Here is a 14,457-nt window from a genome sequence, read left to right on the forward strand (position 1 = left end):
GAGAAAGAAAACAGTGTGGATTATGATGGTGAGGTGTTGAGCAAACCTGGGGTGAAGGTCTCTGTGGTGAACCTAAGGGTGTTTGGTTGGTGTTGCTTTGGGGCTCCGTGAAGGCGGGGGGATAAATGTGTGTGTGTGTGTTTAAATGGAAGGCCACAGCTTGGGCTGTGCTGCTTCAGGCTGTTTTCAGAGCTTTCTGAGGCTCTCTGACCATCCTGTAGCCCACAGTCCATCCTTCACACAGAAGTGCTGTGCCAGCACAGCCATCTCCAAAGGCATTGGGAAGCTGTGCACTTTTCCAGGCTTTCCAAACATCTGATCCTTCAGTAGCAATATAAAATCTACTTCCTTAGCTGTTCTGCTGATCCTCTCTCAGTGTGTGATACCTGCTGCATAACCTGGACTCCTCTTTGCACAAAGCACAGGTTGCAGTTTGCAGCAGAGGAGCAAACCTTTGGTGTGTGCTGTCTGCTGTGAGCATTTGGGTTTTGTCTGCAGAAATGCAAAGTGCTGTTGATGTTTTCCCAGCAGTGTTCTGAATAGAGCTGTGTCACTTCATATCACTTGGTAAGGTTTCCATTTAGCTCTAAATTAAATTGTCAATTGGCTGTTATTTTCTTTCTTTCTTTCTTTCTCTTTGTATTCTTTTCCTGCCCACCTTTGCAGTACCCTACAGTGCCATCTTCTTGTGAAGGGTAATTTGCAGAACAGTGTGTTTCAGGTTAGCAGTGCTAAAAGCATAGTTTGCCTTTTAAAAATAGTAGATTTTAACACTGAGTGCAGTTAACCCTTGGAGCAGTGCAGTGATGGGTTCTCCACCCCTGAGTGCTGAGTTGAGATGGGTTAATCCCTCCTGGATGCCCACAGGAAGGAAGAATTGCTTTGCAGTCTGTATTAAGGAGGTGGGTGGATAAGATGACCAGGATGGTTCTTTCGTTGCCCAATTATTCTTTGATTTGAAATTCTAGAGAATTTTCTGTTAAAGGAATTGAGACTTTTTCATCCCAAAGGGAGGCTTCGTAGGCTGTTCCAAGCTGTAGTGCAGGTTCCCATTCTTGCAGTGAAACCCAACGCAGTGTGCATTCTTCATGTTTCAGTTCTATTCTTAATTCCTCTTTATGCAGTGCTGCTGCAGTTGTTGCCTCACGATGTGCTCCACCCTCCTGCTGTAAGCAGGTTTTATTTCTCTGGCTAACGTTGGGCTGTTTATCTGCGGGGAGATGCAGTTGCTCATAATGGATTTTGGAAAAAGCGCAGGGGATGTTTTTATTTCCGAGCTGTTTTACCATGTATTTTTGTTTGCTTTTGTTTTTCTAATTGATGCTTTTATGAAGGACCCTGGTACAATGATCCTGAAATGATGAGGGATGCTCCAGTTGCCTCTGCCAGACGAGTTGGGAGAGGAGCTGCTGGGTCACCTCATCCTACTGTGATGTTTGCTCTCATTTCAGCAAAGCAGGGCCCTGGGTTTGTACAGCTCAGAACCCACCAGGGAAAGGTCCTGCTGCCCACTGAGTTGGCTCATAGCTTTGCACAGACGTGCATCTTCTGGGACCTGTTAACGCCTTCTGCTCGCCATTAACCTTAGCTGGGTTCAAAGAAGCAAATCTGCTGAGATGCTCTGTATCTACAGCTGTTCCCCTGAGCCACTGAGACCCATTCTTTCTGCAGCAGTAGGTGAAGCAAATTAAATGAAAGTAGGATTACTGTGATCTCTGTATACATGAGGGATTTGTAGCTTTTGTTAAGAACCTTGTTTCACGTTTGCAGCCATGTAAGACCGTTCTGCTCTTAAAGTTAAGCAGGTCACGTTCCCTCAAAGTCCTGCTTCTGCACTGCAGGCCCAGTTTATCAAAGCACTGAGATTCAAATTCTTGCCTACGTGGACATATATGTTTAAGTGCTGTGCTGGACCTTATGAGGCTTTCCTTGGGAGCTCCTGCTTCTGCTCTTCCTGGCGAGTTGTGTCAGAGAAGCTGCATGTTTCCCACAGGACAGTGCTTGCTTCAGTCGTTCCGTTTCCATTGGAAAGCCAAGCTCTACCTGGGTCCAACCAGAGCCTGCCTTCTTCCTTGGTCACTGGGATCTATTAGTGGCTGAAGAGGCACAAGCATCCTGCTGTGCCTGCCGCTCTGTGCGTTCTCCTGGTGTCTGGTAGGGACCTGGGGAGCTTTCTTTTGTGCTGCCATCCTGTTTTAGCAGCGAAGCTCTGTGACGAGGCTGCTGCGTTTCTGTGTTTTCAGCCTGAAAGCTGAGCCTGCTGACTGCTGGGCTGGTGATGCTCCAGCAGCACAGCGGGCTCTCCAGCTGCAGCGGGATGCTGACAGCACAGCAGCCTGCACATGGCAGAGCCTGGCCCCAGCTGTGCTCATCTCTCATCAGGAGGATGCACTTCATTGGGCCGTCTCCGTGCTTGTTGTTTTCCTGATGGAGCCAGTGGAGCTGTTACCCTGATAAGGTTCCATGCTGGTGCAAATGAGCTGTCCTGTGCCAAGGCATCTGTCCATATTCCTGACTGCAGTTCACAGCGTGATGTATTGTCTTTCTTCACGTGAGTCTGAGTCTGAAATTACACTTACTGATTTTTATCAGCAAGGAGGTCATCTTTATCTCCTTCTCCTTTTTCTCTACCTAGAAAACAGGGGTTACATGTGAGTTATGTTGCTGCCTTTCATTTAGTCTGCAGAGAAGTTTCCTCGTGTCTGCCTTATTTGATCCTAGTATTTTACACGTGGGGTTGATGTTTGGGAAAGCTGCAGCGGGGGCGTTTCCAGTTTGCAGGTGGAGTTGATGTATGCATCTGTAAGGCTCACGGTGTTGCTTCCCACACAGCTCACCTTGCAATCTGTCACTGCTGTGCAGCCACCACCACCCGTGCTGCAGCTGCACACGTGCAGAGCCCTTGCTTGTCTTGCAGCAGCTGTCCTTCAGGCACTCTGTGTGCAGAGATGTGGGGTTTGTGGAGGCAGACCCACGTCCTGCAGGCAAACGGCGCAGCGCTGCTCAGCATCTCCCAGTGAGCTGAAAAGCTTTCGTTGTTCCCAGCAACCTGGTCACTGCTCCTGTGTCGATTGGGTAGAAACGACACCTGCTTTGGCATTGTAACTCCCTGCCACATTCACGTAGACTTCTGTGTGATCCATTTTAAGAGTGCTGATGATATTTTTCACACGTTCTGGTGCCCAGAGCCTGCCCATTTCTCTTGTGTTTCAGCATACCTGCTTTCCTGCCCTTGGCCAACGCACTGGCAGTGACAGCTCCTCCATCAGAGCGAGCTGGGGAGCTTGTTGCTCTGCAAAAACAGAAATGTTCTGGTTAATATTTGCTTCAGACTCTGTTCCCTCGCCTCCCACTGGCCCTGCTGGTGCCCCAGGGTTGAAGAAGGAGAATGCATTGTGATGCAGATGTGTTTACTGAGGGAGTAGCTACAGAGAAAGGAAAATGCAAAAAGTAAAGCACTTTGCTTCACAGCTGGAACCAGTGCCCTGAGCTTCCAGCCCTGTTAGCTATTGGGGACGTGTGCTTCTCAACGTGAGCCATCAGTTATTAACCAGGCTCCTGCTGAGGTCCTGTTTTTCCAGTCCGTCATCAAGTTATGCCTCAAGGAGGGAGCTACTTAAAAACGAAACGCAAAGCAGAAAGTATGTTCCTGTCTTCAGGCTGTGTCCCAAGTGGTCACAGACTGTGGGAATGATATCCGAAAGCTGAGAGAGAAGTTGGGATTTTTGTACTGTTTCCATGGAGACTGAACTCATTACAGCGATTCCCTGCTTTGTTTTCAGCTCCTGAACCTGTTGCCTTTCCCCCTTCCATCCGCTGCAGGTGTGTGCTCTCCCCAGCATCAGCCCAGGGTTCTCATGGCAGGATGAGAGCAGCCATCAGCTTCTGAAGGCAGAGAGAAGCAAGTTGTGCTTAGAGTGACCAGACAGTGCAGAAATAGCTCCAGGCTGAAGGCACAGAAACAAGCAGCCGTGCTTGAGAATAATTGCCAGATAGGCTTTGTGTTGCGCTGAGCATTGCTCATGGGACCGCGGGGCAGAGCCCTCTGGGCACAGCCATGCATCCCTTGGCTTTCAGAACAAGAAACAGTGAGAGCTTCTTTGCTTTCTTACTGCTCTGAAGGAAGGCAGAATGTTGACAGTTTGCAGTGATGTGAATAAACACCTGACACTCATCCATTAATGATGTGGGTCTCATTGGCTTTCTTGGGCAGTCCGCTGTTTGAGTTCTGCCATGATTTATTCTGCTGTATTTAATAACAGCATTTTTCTAATTGCTTTTGCCTTACTTCCTCAGTAGCAGTAATTGATAAAGGTCAGTATAAATTTGAACCTACGCTGCGCACGTAATGAAATGTGCTCTCATAACATTTAAGAATAACGGTAATAAATATTAATTTAGATCTCTTTGCTTGAGGCCGCGGAGCCGCAGGTATTCCTCACTCAGTGCTGCTGATGGATGGGCTGTGGGCAGCACCGCTGACCTCTGTGTGTCTGTCAGGGCCCCTGGTTGTCACAGAGCTCAGAGCAGCATGAGGCAGGTAATGCTCAGCTGCCTTCCACCTTTCCTGGCCGCTGTCATCTTTGTTCTGATGGCACTTCTCGGTGTCCTTGATGTCCTGTTTGACAGCTGCTGTGTCTGACTGGGTGGCAAAGCGTTTGGGTAAAGCAGGGAGGCTGAAGTGGGATCGCACCCCTCCATGCCAATGCCCTCCTCCCCTTTATTTCAAAGAAGAAACCTCTTCCTGAAATAAATCTGTGACGCCTTCGTGTTGCAGATAGCTTTGGTAACGAACCTCGTGCATTGGCCCTTAGGGCGAGCTGCCATCAGGGCTGGTGGTCCTCCAGGGCTGAGTGCCCCCCAGCAGGAGTGGGACGTGGGGTCCCATGGGGTCCTGCCTCATCCCAGCTGCAGCTCAGCTCTCTGCTGCACTCAGTGCAGTGCAGAGCATCGGAAGTGTGACGTGCTTCCCTGCCAGGCAGGCGTGTGGGTCGTCAGGGCTGTTATTTTTTGAATCTGCCATTTTCTGTTATCTGACAGAGGTTAATTTTCTGTTCTTCTCTCTCTGCTCTTCTCTCTTTTGTCCACAAGTTGTTTGTTGTTATTACCAAGCTCTGTGCCACAACCGCAGCGCCGGCACTGCTGCTGGCTCTGTGATGCTGCGCATCCCATGGATGCTGATTTACCATTTTGGACTTATAAACTTGCAGGAGAAAGCTCACACCTGCGAGGAGCTCCTCCTGCTCACATCTTTGTGTGTGTGACTGCATTTATTTGCAGTAAGTTCTTGTTGGCAGATTATACCGAGCTTACGCTGACAGAATTATTTGACAGCATCCCTTGATATTTCAGCACAGAGCCAAAATCCTGAGGATATTTTGCAGTTTGTGTTCCCTTTAATCTGTTCCCTTTGTTGCTGAGAGCAGGAAATGGATTGTGTAGCTTTTAGCCTTGATAACGTCACGGTAACGTCCATCCTATTTGATCGGAAACCATTAAGCGCTGAAGGAAGACGGAGGGAAAATAATAGAGGGAGGGTGAGCACTGAACCAAAGAATTGTATAAATGCCAAACTGAAACCAATCTTATCCTCCGTGCGATGTCCTTTTGCCAGGAATTAGTGAGATCTGTGTTCCGAGTAATGGGTTTTACCCCAAGGGTGTGTGGTAGGGGGAAGAAGATGAGCAAAGCGTACATAAGTAAGGTATAAAGAACATAGAGTAGGGACGTGCAGCCTTGGTTGTTCAAATTAATGGACCTTGTCATGCTGAAATACAGTATATATTGAAAACTCCTGGGACGTAAAGTTGTTTTTTCCATACGCACTCTTCCCCTCAACTTCAGTTTAAGACTGCTTTTAATGATTCCCATGGGAATGGCGGTCTGGTTGGATGCCTCCTTTTGGTGGCCCAGCAGAAGTCAGTGATTGGTTTGCAATGGGAAGGAGCTGCAGGTCAATGCTGGCCTTGGGCTGCCTGAGCTCCTGCGTCCAGGGCAGCACCTGCGTGTCCTGGGATGGCAGCTGCTGTCAGCTGTGCTGAGCTGTGCTCACAGCAGGAGCCACTGCTGCTTCTGAAGCTGGTGTTCTCATTTGGCAGCGGCTGCAGTTCCACCCTGGATTCTCCAGGAGGATTTTCCGCTGGGATATGCAGGAGAATTCTCCTGCAAAATACCAAATCCCTGCTTTTCTGAGCAGCACTTCCTTTGTGGAGTAAAACCAACCCGTTGCATTGTGCGTGGCTCAACACCTGTGCAGACATCCAGGCAGTGCTGCACACATCAGCCCAAAACCAGGGACTGGGGGCCACCTTGAAGTCACTTCTTCCCCATGCAAATAAATCACTGACAAGCAGCAGTGAATGGAGCACTGAGCCCTTCCTTTGTGTAACTGCTCCTCAGGAGCCGTGTTGGGAGTTTGCAGGAATCACTGAGCTCAGGGGACACGCTGGGGAACGTGACAGCAACGTGTGGGAGCATCGTGCTGCCCGAGTGATGCTGATTTCTCATTGCAGTTTCCTGCTTTTTCAACTTCACCACCCCGTCTGGGATCGTGCTGTCGCCGAATTACCCTGAAGAATACGGAAGCAGCTTGCACTGCGTTTGGTTGATTATAGCTAAACCTGAGAGCAGAATTCATTTGGCTTTCAATGATTTTGACGTGGAGCCTCAGTTTGATTTCCTAGCCGTGAAGGACGGCGGCACTGCGGAGTCTCCAGTGCTGGGCACCTTCTCAGGAAGCCAAATCCCCTCCTCGCTGACCAGCAGCGGCCACGTCGCCAGGCTGGAGTTCCAGACTGATCACTCCATGGAGAAGAGAGGCTTCAATATTACCTTCACCAGTAAGAACTCGATCCTTTGCTTTTCGTTTCAAGCTCCAAATTCTCATTGGGTGCCTATTGGCAAAAGCCTGACCGTACCAAAATCATTGGAAATCCAGAGTGAGGCTGAAAAGTGGGGATCGTGTCAGGTAACAGAGGGCTGGTTTCACGCTCAGAGCTGGTTGCACAAGTTTTGTCTGGCTGTGTTGTCCACCAGTAAATCGGGGTTCCATGGAGCATCCCATCAGCCTCCAGCTTGCCCTGTGCCAGGGGCTTTCTGCCTCCCCTCTGTCTGTGTGCTGCTCACTGGGTGGACAGCAGATGCATCTGTTGGGGCCCAGATGGCTGAGTCCATCCATCAGCACTGTCATCGTTTGCTGACTCCCTATGCAGGGCTCTGAACACTGAAAGAAACCTGTTGCTCTGTTATATTCTAAAGCATTGAAACTTCCTCAGGGACTTTTGGCTTCACTTAAGTCCAGTCTTCAAATCTCAGATGAATGCTACAGTAATTTTATCCTCGTATTGTCCTATAATTTCCTAAGGAGCATTGTTAAACCTATTCAGCAGAACTGATAAATGATTTTGTTATAATAGCCTTTAGTGGCACCACTAAATTAATAGCCTTTCCAGTTATGATTGCAAATCCTCTGTTTAAAAAAAAAATAATAATAATTCAGAGGTCTTAAGAAATCCTTGGCCACATGGAGGAGGCTGAGGGCTCATCAGATGGAATGGCATCGTGGGGCAGAGCTGCATACCCAGGATTGAGCCCTGCGTGCTGTGAAGTCAGGAGCTCTCCTATGGATGCTGGCAGTGCAGGAGGCAGTTTGGATCTGTCCGTACCCACACTGGGAGCTGTGGTTTTCCCTTCTATGAAGATGTTTTTAAGGTGGTTTGTTGTTTTTTTTGCTATTGTAAATGACGCAGCTACACTTGGATTTATGTCTTCTGACTGCTTGAGCTGCCAAAAGGGAACTGCTGAGCCTTTCTCAGGCACCTTGCTGTTCTCAGATAGGAGACAGGACACAACACATTGCTACAAGTTCCAGGAGCACAAGACAGAGATTCAGCCCGTGTTTTCCCCTTCAGCAGTGTATAGTAACACGTTACTGTAAGGCAGAGGATGCTTTGTAGGGAATCCAGAGCTGTGCTTGGCCAAATGCATTAAAGAAACACATAGCATGTGGGTGTAATGAATCTGCAGGCTTTAATCTTTTATATATTGTTCATCTCTGAAGACCACCTCTGAGCCTGCGAAGATATAGTACATAATTATGCACTTAATGGGAAGTTAAGGCTATGGGCTCATTCTCTGATTGGTTGGCTGGCCTGGCTTTAGCTGCAGGAAAAGGGCAGTCCTTTAACCAGAGCAATGTGTCTGTGCAATTCCATCCTTAACTTTGCAACATGTAGGAAGGTAATGGCTTCGTGTCCTTGCTTTTATCCCAGTAATGATGACAAGGAAGGCTGTGGACCGTATGGCAGCAAATCACACAGTGTCCTTAATGGGTAACTCACGTCCCATCTGTGTGGATGCACTGTCTGTGTAGATCATATGCACTGTGGTATTTTTAGAGCTTTTTTTTTCTTTTTAAATCTGTCTCTATTTTGAGTATTTTAGCATTTTCACATCGGAATTGTTGCTAAGATGGGATGGTTTGCACACTCATTCCTGGTCCCAGTTGCTGCACTGTGAGGCAACCAAGGGCAAGATCGCGTGCTAATTGCCACCATAGAAATGGTGTGGAAATATGAATTCTTCACTTGTGATCTGACCTGATCATTGTTACATCATTGAAGGGAAGCTCACTGTCCTCTCTTTGCCTCTCAGCATTTAGGCACAACGAGTGCCCAGACCCTGGAGTGCCTGTGAATGGGAAGCGCTTTGGGGACAGCCTGCAGCTCGGCAGCTCCGTGTCCTTCCTTTGTGATGAGGGCTTCATCAGAACCCACGGCTCAGAGACCATCACCTGCATCCTGAAGGAAGGGAACGTGGTCTGGAACAACGCCGTGCTCAGATGTGAAGGTAAACTTTAGAGCTGGAAGTGCTTCTAAGCCTCAGCTTCTCAGTCGTGGCCATGATTTTGTGCAGCTCTGTTGGGAACTGTCTGCACAGAAGAGTTTGCTTGGAAGGGAGAACCAGTCACACAACAACCAATGCAAAATGAATGATGGAGATGGTTTGATTTGCTCAGCTCATCTTAAAACAGGTGCTTTTCTAATAACAATAATGGAAGGCTTTGATTTACCGATGACTGAAAACTTCCCTGCTCCTCTTGGCATGAAGGGAATTAAAGAACAGAGAATGGAAGACAGGTGGAGATACGTCTTCTGTCCTGATTTTTGGTGCATGTAAAATACATTATATAATATTTATGTAATGAAAGCAGCGAAAGGTGCAGATCTTCCCTGTGAGAAGTGAACTCATTGCTGCCATCATCCACACGCACACCTCCAGCGTGTCTCTTGCTGTGGTACATCAGTCCCTACTAATTGATTCTGGCAATCAGGAGCCATAAATTGTGTCTGCATCTCCTTGCCATTACTGCTCTGATAGCCAGTGCAGAAATGGGGGAAATGAAATGGTTGAATTAAAGGCTTTATTACAGACTTCTGAGCTTTTTCGGAGTCTTTTAAATCTTCCATTATAGAAAAGAAATGGAAAAAATAAAATTGCTCATTAGAGGTGAAAAGTCTTGTGTTGTCAGAGGAGTGATGCCCTGCGCTGGTATTTACAGCACTTTGAATAACAGAAGTGCTCTAATGCTGAGAAATCATTTTGGTAATTGGTCATGCATTGTTCAAATGGATGAGCAGCAGAAAGCACGCAGTCCTGTCCATTGTCTTGGAAACTGAAATAAGAGGCATTGATTGTGTTCAATAAATTTTATGGAGAGAGAAGCCGGACTTATTTTCTTGTATAATTTTTCTTCTACAAGCAGCTGACAGTAAAATGTCTGTGGGTTTGATAGAGGGTGTCCTTTCCTATCACAAACAGGAGTATTTAAATCTATGTATCTCTGAGTGCAGCGGGGAAACATACATAAAGTAATGCATTCCCAATCAGTGTTTGTCTCTGAAGGCTTTGAGAACATCAGACATCCTTATGCCATTAATTGTGCTTTTCTCTCTGTGGTCACAGTGTTGATCTCTTTCGCTCCCTCTTTGGTGTGCACTGAATTAAGTGTACATTTTAATCACCTTTTCAAACAAGGAATGGATCCAAAGTAACGTTTATGACTTGAATAATTGACGGCAAGGAAAGACCTAAGAGTTGAGTTGAAAGATGCATAGAAGTCTTGACAAGAAATTACATAGCTCTGGGGCGTCTCGTTCAAAACTGATTGGTTGGGATCCAGTTGAGATCTGGCTTTTATTTGGCATCCTTCAGGTCAGCAGTGATGGCTTTAGGCCCAGATTTCTGTGGGCATTTCGGATCACATTGTGACACTTCATAGCCCTCGTGCAGAGCTCACCCTGGGGCGCACGCACCTGTCTGTGCTGTTGCATTTTGTGGAGGACAATCCACAGCAACGTAAGGCTGTAGGATTTTGTTCCTCTGGTCCATCAGTGTCCTTTTTCAAGAAAAGATAAGACTGTGCCTTCAGCTTCTGCTGCTGGCGTGAGGGACTGCAATGTGGAATAAATGCCACAGTCCTGTGATGTCCCTTGTGGCAGAAAAGACATGACTCAATTACCCGCAGATATGAAAGCCTTCCTGGCACCCGCAGCTGCTGAAATCCACACCGACCTTGCAGTTTCCTCGGGTTTATATCTAATGATGATTATTACACCCTGTCCACTCAGAGCTGCTGCACAAGGTCAGGTAGAGCTGCACTTCGTCAGCATGGACTTAAAAAGGCGATTTCTTGCAGTCTGCTTCTGGTTGGTTTTAACACTGAGAAACAGCAGTGCATGAAAGCTATTGTGTGGCAGGGGTGGGTCCCTGTCATCCTGCAGCAGTTTCTGTGCTGTTTGTCACCTGAATGCATCCTTTCCTCATTGCAGCTCCATGCGGGGGCCACCTGACATCTCCCAGTGGCACCATCCTGTCCCCTGGCTGGCCTGGCTTCTACAAGGACTCCCTGAGCTGTGCATGGGTGATCGAGGCCCAGCCAGGCTACCCCATCAAGATCACATTCGACAGGTGGGCATTTCTCAGAGCTTACCCAATTATCCTACATCTGTATGCCTCCGTGTTATCCTGTAGCCCGTGCTGCTTTCTCGTCGTTAGAGCACATTCAGAGTTACAACAGAGCAGAGTTAGCAGTGCTGTTATTGTTTCTCACGGACATATTCTTCTGTCTCTTGCAGGTTTAAGACGGAGGTGAATTACGACACCCTGGAGGTGCGAGATGGCCGGTCCTACTCGTCGCCACTGATAGGTGTCTATGATGGGACTCAGGTGCCACAGTTCCTCATCAGTACCAGCAACTACCTCTACCTCCTCTTCACCACTGACAAAAGCCACTCTGACATTGGCTTTCAGATCCGATATGAAAGTAAGTGCAAGTTGTTCACGTAATTATTGCCCTCTCCAGCAGCACAATGGACTCAATCAAAGACCCCTCGGACTTGCTTCTCCCCTTTGCCAGGCAGTTAGCACCACTGCCTTGATTTGAGAAGCCATTACAAGTCAAGCAGCACTTTCTGCTTTTCAACTATCTTGATTGATTAGAATTTTTTTTTTAATCTTTGTTTTAACATCTACAGAATGTTATTAGAAGGAAAACAGGGTGTATTTTGGAAAGAAGCAGAGCTCAGTTCCTCTGCCCATTTCATCCCCTTGCCTTGGGGATAATCAGCAGCACTCTGGATGAGCTCCTAGGGTGAACCTTTCCCCCTGTTAGTAACTACGCCTTGGCTTTGTTTGCCACAGCTGTGAAGCTGCAGTCCGACCACTGCTTGGATCCTGGGATCCCCGTCAATGGGCAGCGCCATGGCAATGATTTCTATGTGGGAGCACTGGTGACATTCAGCTGTGACTCAGGCTACACCCTGAGTGACAACGAAGCCCTGGAGTGTGAGCCAAACTTCCAGTGGAGCAGACCACTGCCGAGCTGTGAGGGTAAGGGGCGCAGAAGAAAGCATCTGCAGGAGATGGCAAACACTGACCTGCAAAGGCAGTGCAGCAGTTGGGAAATTCACAGTGATGTTTGATCTGTGTGCTGGGTTGTTTTGTTTGGACCTTCAGAAGAGCTGACTGTTGCCTTCTTTGCAGCTCTATGTGGAGGTTACATTCGTGGTTCCAGTGGTACTATCTTATCCCCGGGCTTTCCTGATTTTTATCCAAATAACTTGAACTGCACGTGGACAATAGAAACATCACATGGAAAAGGTGAGCAATTTTTAGCTTACAGTGTTTTGGAGTTGGGCTTGGAACTGTTGGAGGATGGTCAGAAGGAGGCCAGTGCTCAATGTCTTTGTCTCCAAGGCAGTGCTGTTGTGTGTCCACGTGTTTGGCCAGTTGTCATTCTTGCCACCAGTCAAACATTGTGTCTGGACATGGCATAAAAATAAATTTTGTGGTGACATCTTTTATGCTCTTTGAAACAGAGAGAACTAAGAGAGAAAGGCAGTCCTGCCCTTGGCACTACTGCTGTAATTGGTACTCAGTCGTACTGTCACCCAGAATGTTCTTTGCTGTGTTGGAGCTGTATCTGTGTAACATTTCACAGATAGAGAAGTGTAGGTGCATGGTAAATAATTTCCAAACATAGGACAGAATTCAGGCTGTCAGTTTCCAGGTGTGCCCTGGTTCTGCAGCTTCCATTTCTCCACCAGCTAGGACTGCTGGCAGCCTGGAGGCAATGCATGGGTCTATTCAGTCCAATTTCCTGCATGGCACGAGCCAATTTTGTGTCTTGGAAGAAAAATTCCGGGAAGTGCATCACTGAGAATTAGAGAACAAATTCTGTGTGGAAAGAAGGGTGGTGTTTGTCTCATAGAATCATAGAATATGATGCCCACAAGGATCATTCATCGAGTCCAACTCTTGGACTCATCACGCAGTCAGAATGTTCTTGGGGTAAGCACCCAGGGTACAGCCTTTATGTAACTTTATGCACTGTTATGTAACTGTCTCATACTGGATATCAGCACAACGGGAGCTATCATGAGCCAATTTTGCCATACCATTTGTATTACAGCAAATAAACTTGTCAATGAGCAGCACAGTGCATTAAGGGAACCATCACATGCTGTGAAAACTATTCAGTTGAGTAGCAGCAATCCACTCTTCATTAATCCACTCTGCCTTGGATTCAGCTGTGTGATGAGGCACTGCATTATCCTGTTGCTAAGCTAAGCACAATGCAGCAAACTGACACTCTGTCATATAAGAAAGTGTAACTCTGATGGCCTGTGCACCTTTTTTTTCTTTTTGGCTAATATCAGAAGAAAAGATCTTTTGATCAAACTAAGCAAGGCTTGAAGAACGGTGCGTTTTCAGATAGTGGGGGAATGCCCACACAAGTCTAGGAATTCTTTGTCCCCTGTGCAGCAGCACTGGAAACAGCACCTCCCATAGAGCAGTTTGGTGTCACTCAGTTCTGGATTGGCCAAAGAACTCAGGCCTGGGTCTGACCATCCAATACTGGGCAGTGTTTGCTTCACTTAGAGAAAATCAGGCTCAGTTTTAGTTGTGTGAGCTTCGTGAAGGCACTGCTTGGGTGCAGGAAACCTCCATATGAAAGAGGTGAGGATGAGAGGAGAGGACACACGAAGGATGCAGTGCAGTTATAATGAGGTGGCATGTGGGCAGGCTGCATGTCAGCAGAACCTTCCTTCCAACTTAAGTAGTTCAGGGGCTGCTTATTTACCTCTGCCATGGAATAAGGAAAGGAGTCCATTCCTCTAAAGCTTTGTGAAACACAATGAAATGCCTTTTCCTGGGCTGCCCCGGTGGAGGTGTGCATACATATGTGTGCATTTGTACACATTCTGTCTCCTGCAGTGGCATTCTGTTCTTCTTAATGATCAATTTGCCCAGCCATTGATATGCTCAGCTGCTGCATTGCTTCTCCCAGCCCTCCTCAGCATTCCTGCAGTGTTTCCGCTCATTCCTCCAGTACTTCAGCAGAATGATCCCAAGTCAGGGCAGCATCCACTGGAATTGAATGAATTTAGTTGCTGAAGAACAGAATGGGCTTAAAAAATGTGTTAAAAAAGCACAACCAAAAGCCCAATCTTGGCTGACTTCATCTGCAGTGCAATTGCCAAATCTTCAGTGTGCTTTGGCCTTGGCCTTCAGTTCCCTGTTCTTGGATACCACGGGGGCAATCAGTGGAGAACGGGGTAAATCTGATACTGGTTCAGCCTAGGATTGTTAACAGTTCTGCTCTGGCAGCTCTAACAGGCAGGGGAGGTGTTTGCATCACCCATTGCCGTTGTCCTTCACTCTTCTTGCTGTGGGTGTGAGTTCCCTTCTCCCATAACATGGCTGAGTAGAGTTGGGGTTTTGCTTTGGCCATTCCTGGTGGAACCACCTGCACCATAAAAGCTGACCTCAGCTTACTCCCAGGTCTTGATGAGCTTCTTGCAGGTGGGCAGCACACGAATCCCCTGATGGAAGCACATTCATTGTTGTAATAGTTGTTTTTATGTGGCTGCAGACAGATTGACTTTATGGACTCGT

The 14,457-nt window shown here is 47.5% G+C and overlaps 1 protein-coding gene across 2 annotated transcripts in view; it reads left to right on the forward strand.

Annotated features, from left to right (window-relative positions):
* The window catches only part of CSMD2 (CUB and Sushi multiple domains 2), a 229,936-nt gene that overhangs the window by 123,449 nt on the left and 92,030 nt on the right, over positions 1 to 14,457 (forward strand). For both annotated transcript variants that reach the window (XM_048969227.1, XM_048969228.1), the window contains 6 exons: positions 6,513 to 6,839; positions 8,653 to 8,847; positions 10,830 to 10,968; positions 11,136 to 11,323; positions 11,701 to 11,889; positions 12,043 to 12,159. In XM_048969227.1, the coding sequence (XP_048825184.1) occupies positions 6,513 to 6,839; positions 8,653 to 8,847; positions 10,830 to 10,968; positions 11,136 to 11,323; positions 11,701 to 11,889; positions 12,043 to 12,159 (1,155 nt within the window). The remainder of the gene's footprint in view (positions 1 to 6,512; positions 6,840 to 8,652; positions 8,848 to 10,829; positions 10,969 to 11,135; positions 11,324 to 11,700; positions 11,890 to 12,042; positions 12,160 to 14,457) is intronic.

Source organism: Lagopus muta, chromosome 23 (genome assembly GCF_023343835.1).
Source record: "Lagopus muta isolate bLagMut1 chromosome 23, bLagMut1 primary, whole genome shotgun sequence".
In the NCBI taxonomy this organism is placed as follows: domain Eukaryota; kingdom Metazoa; phylum Chordata; class Aves; order Galliformes; family Phasianidae; genus Lagopus; species Lagopus muta.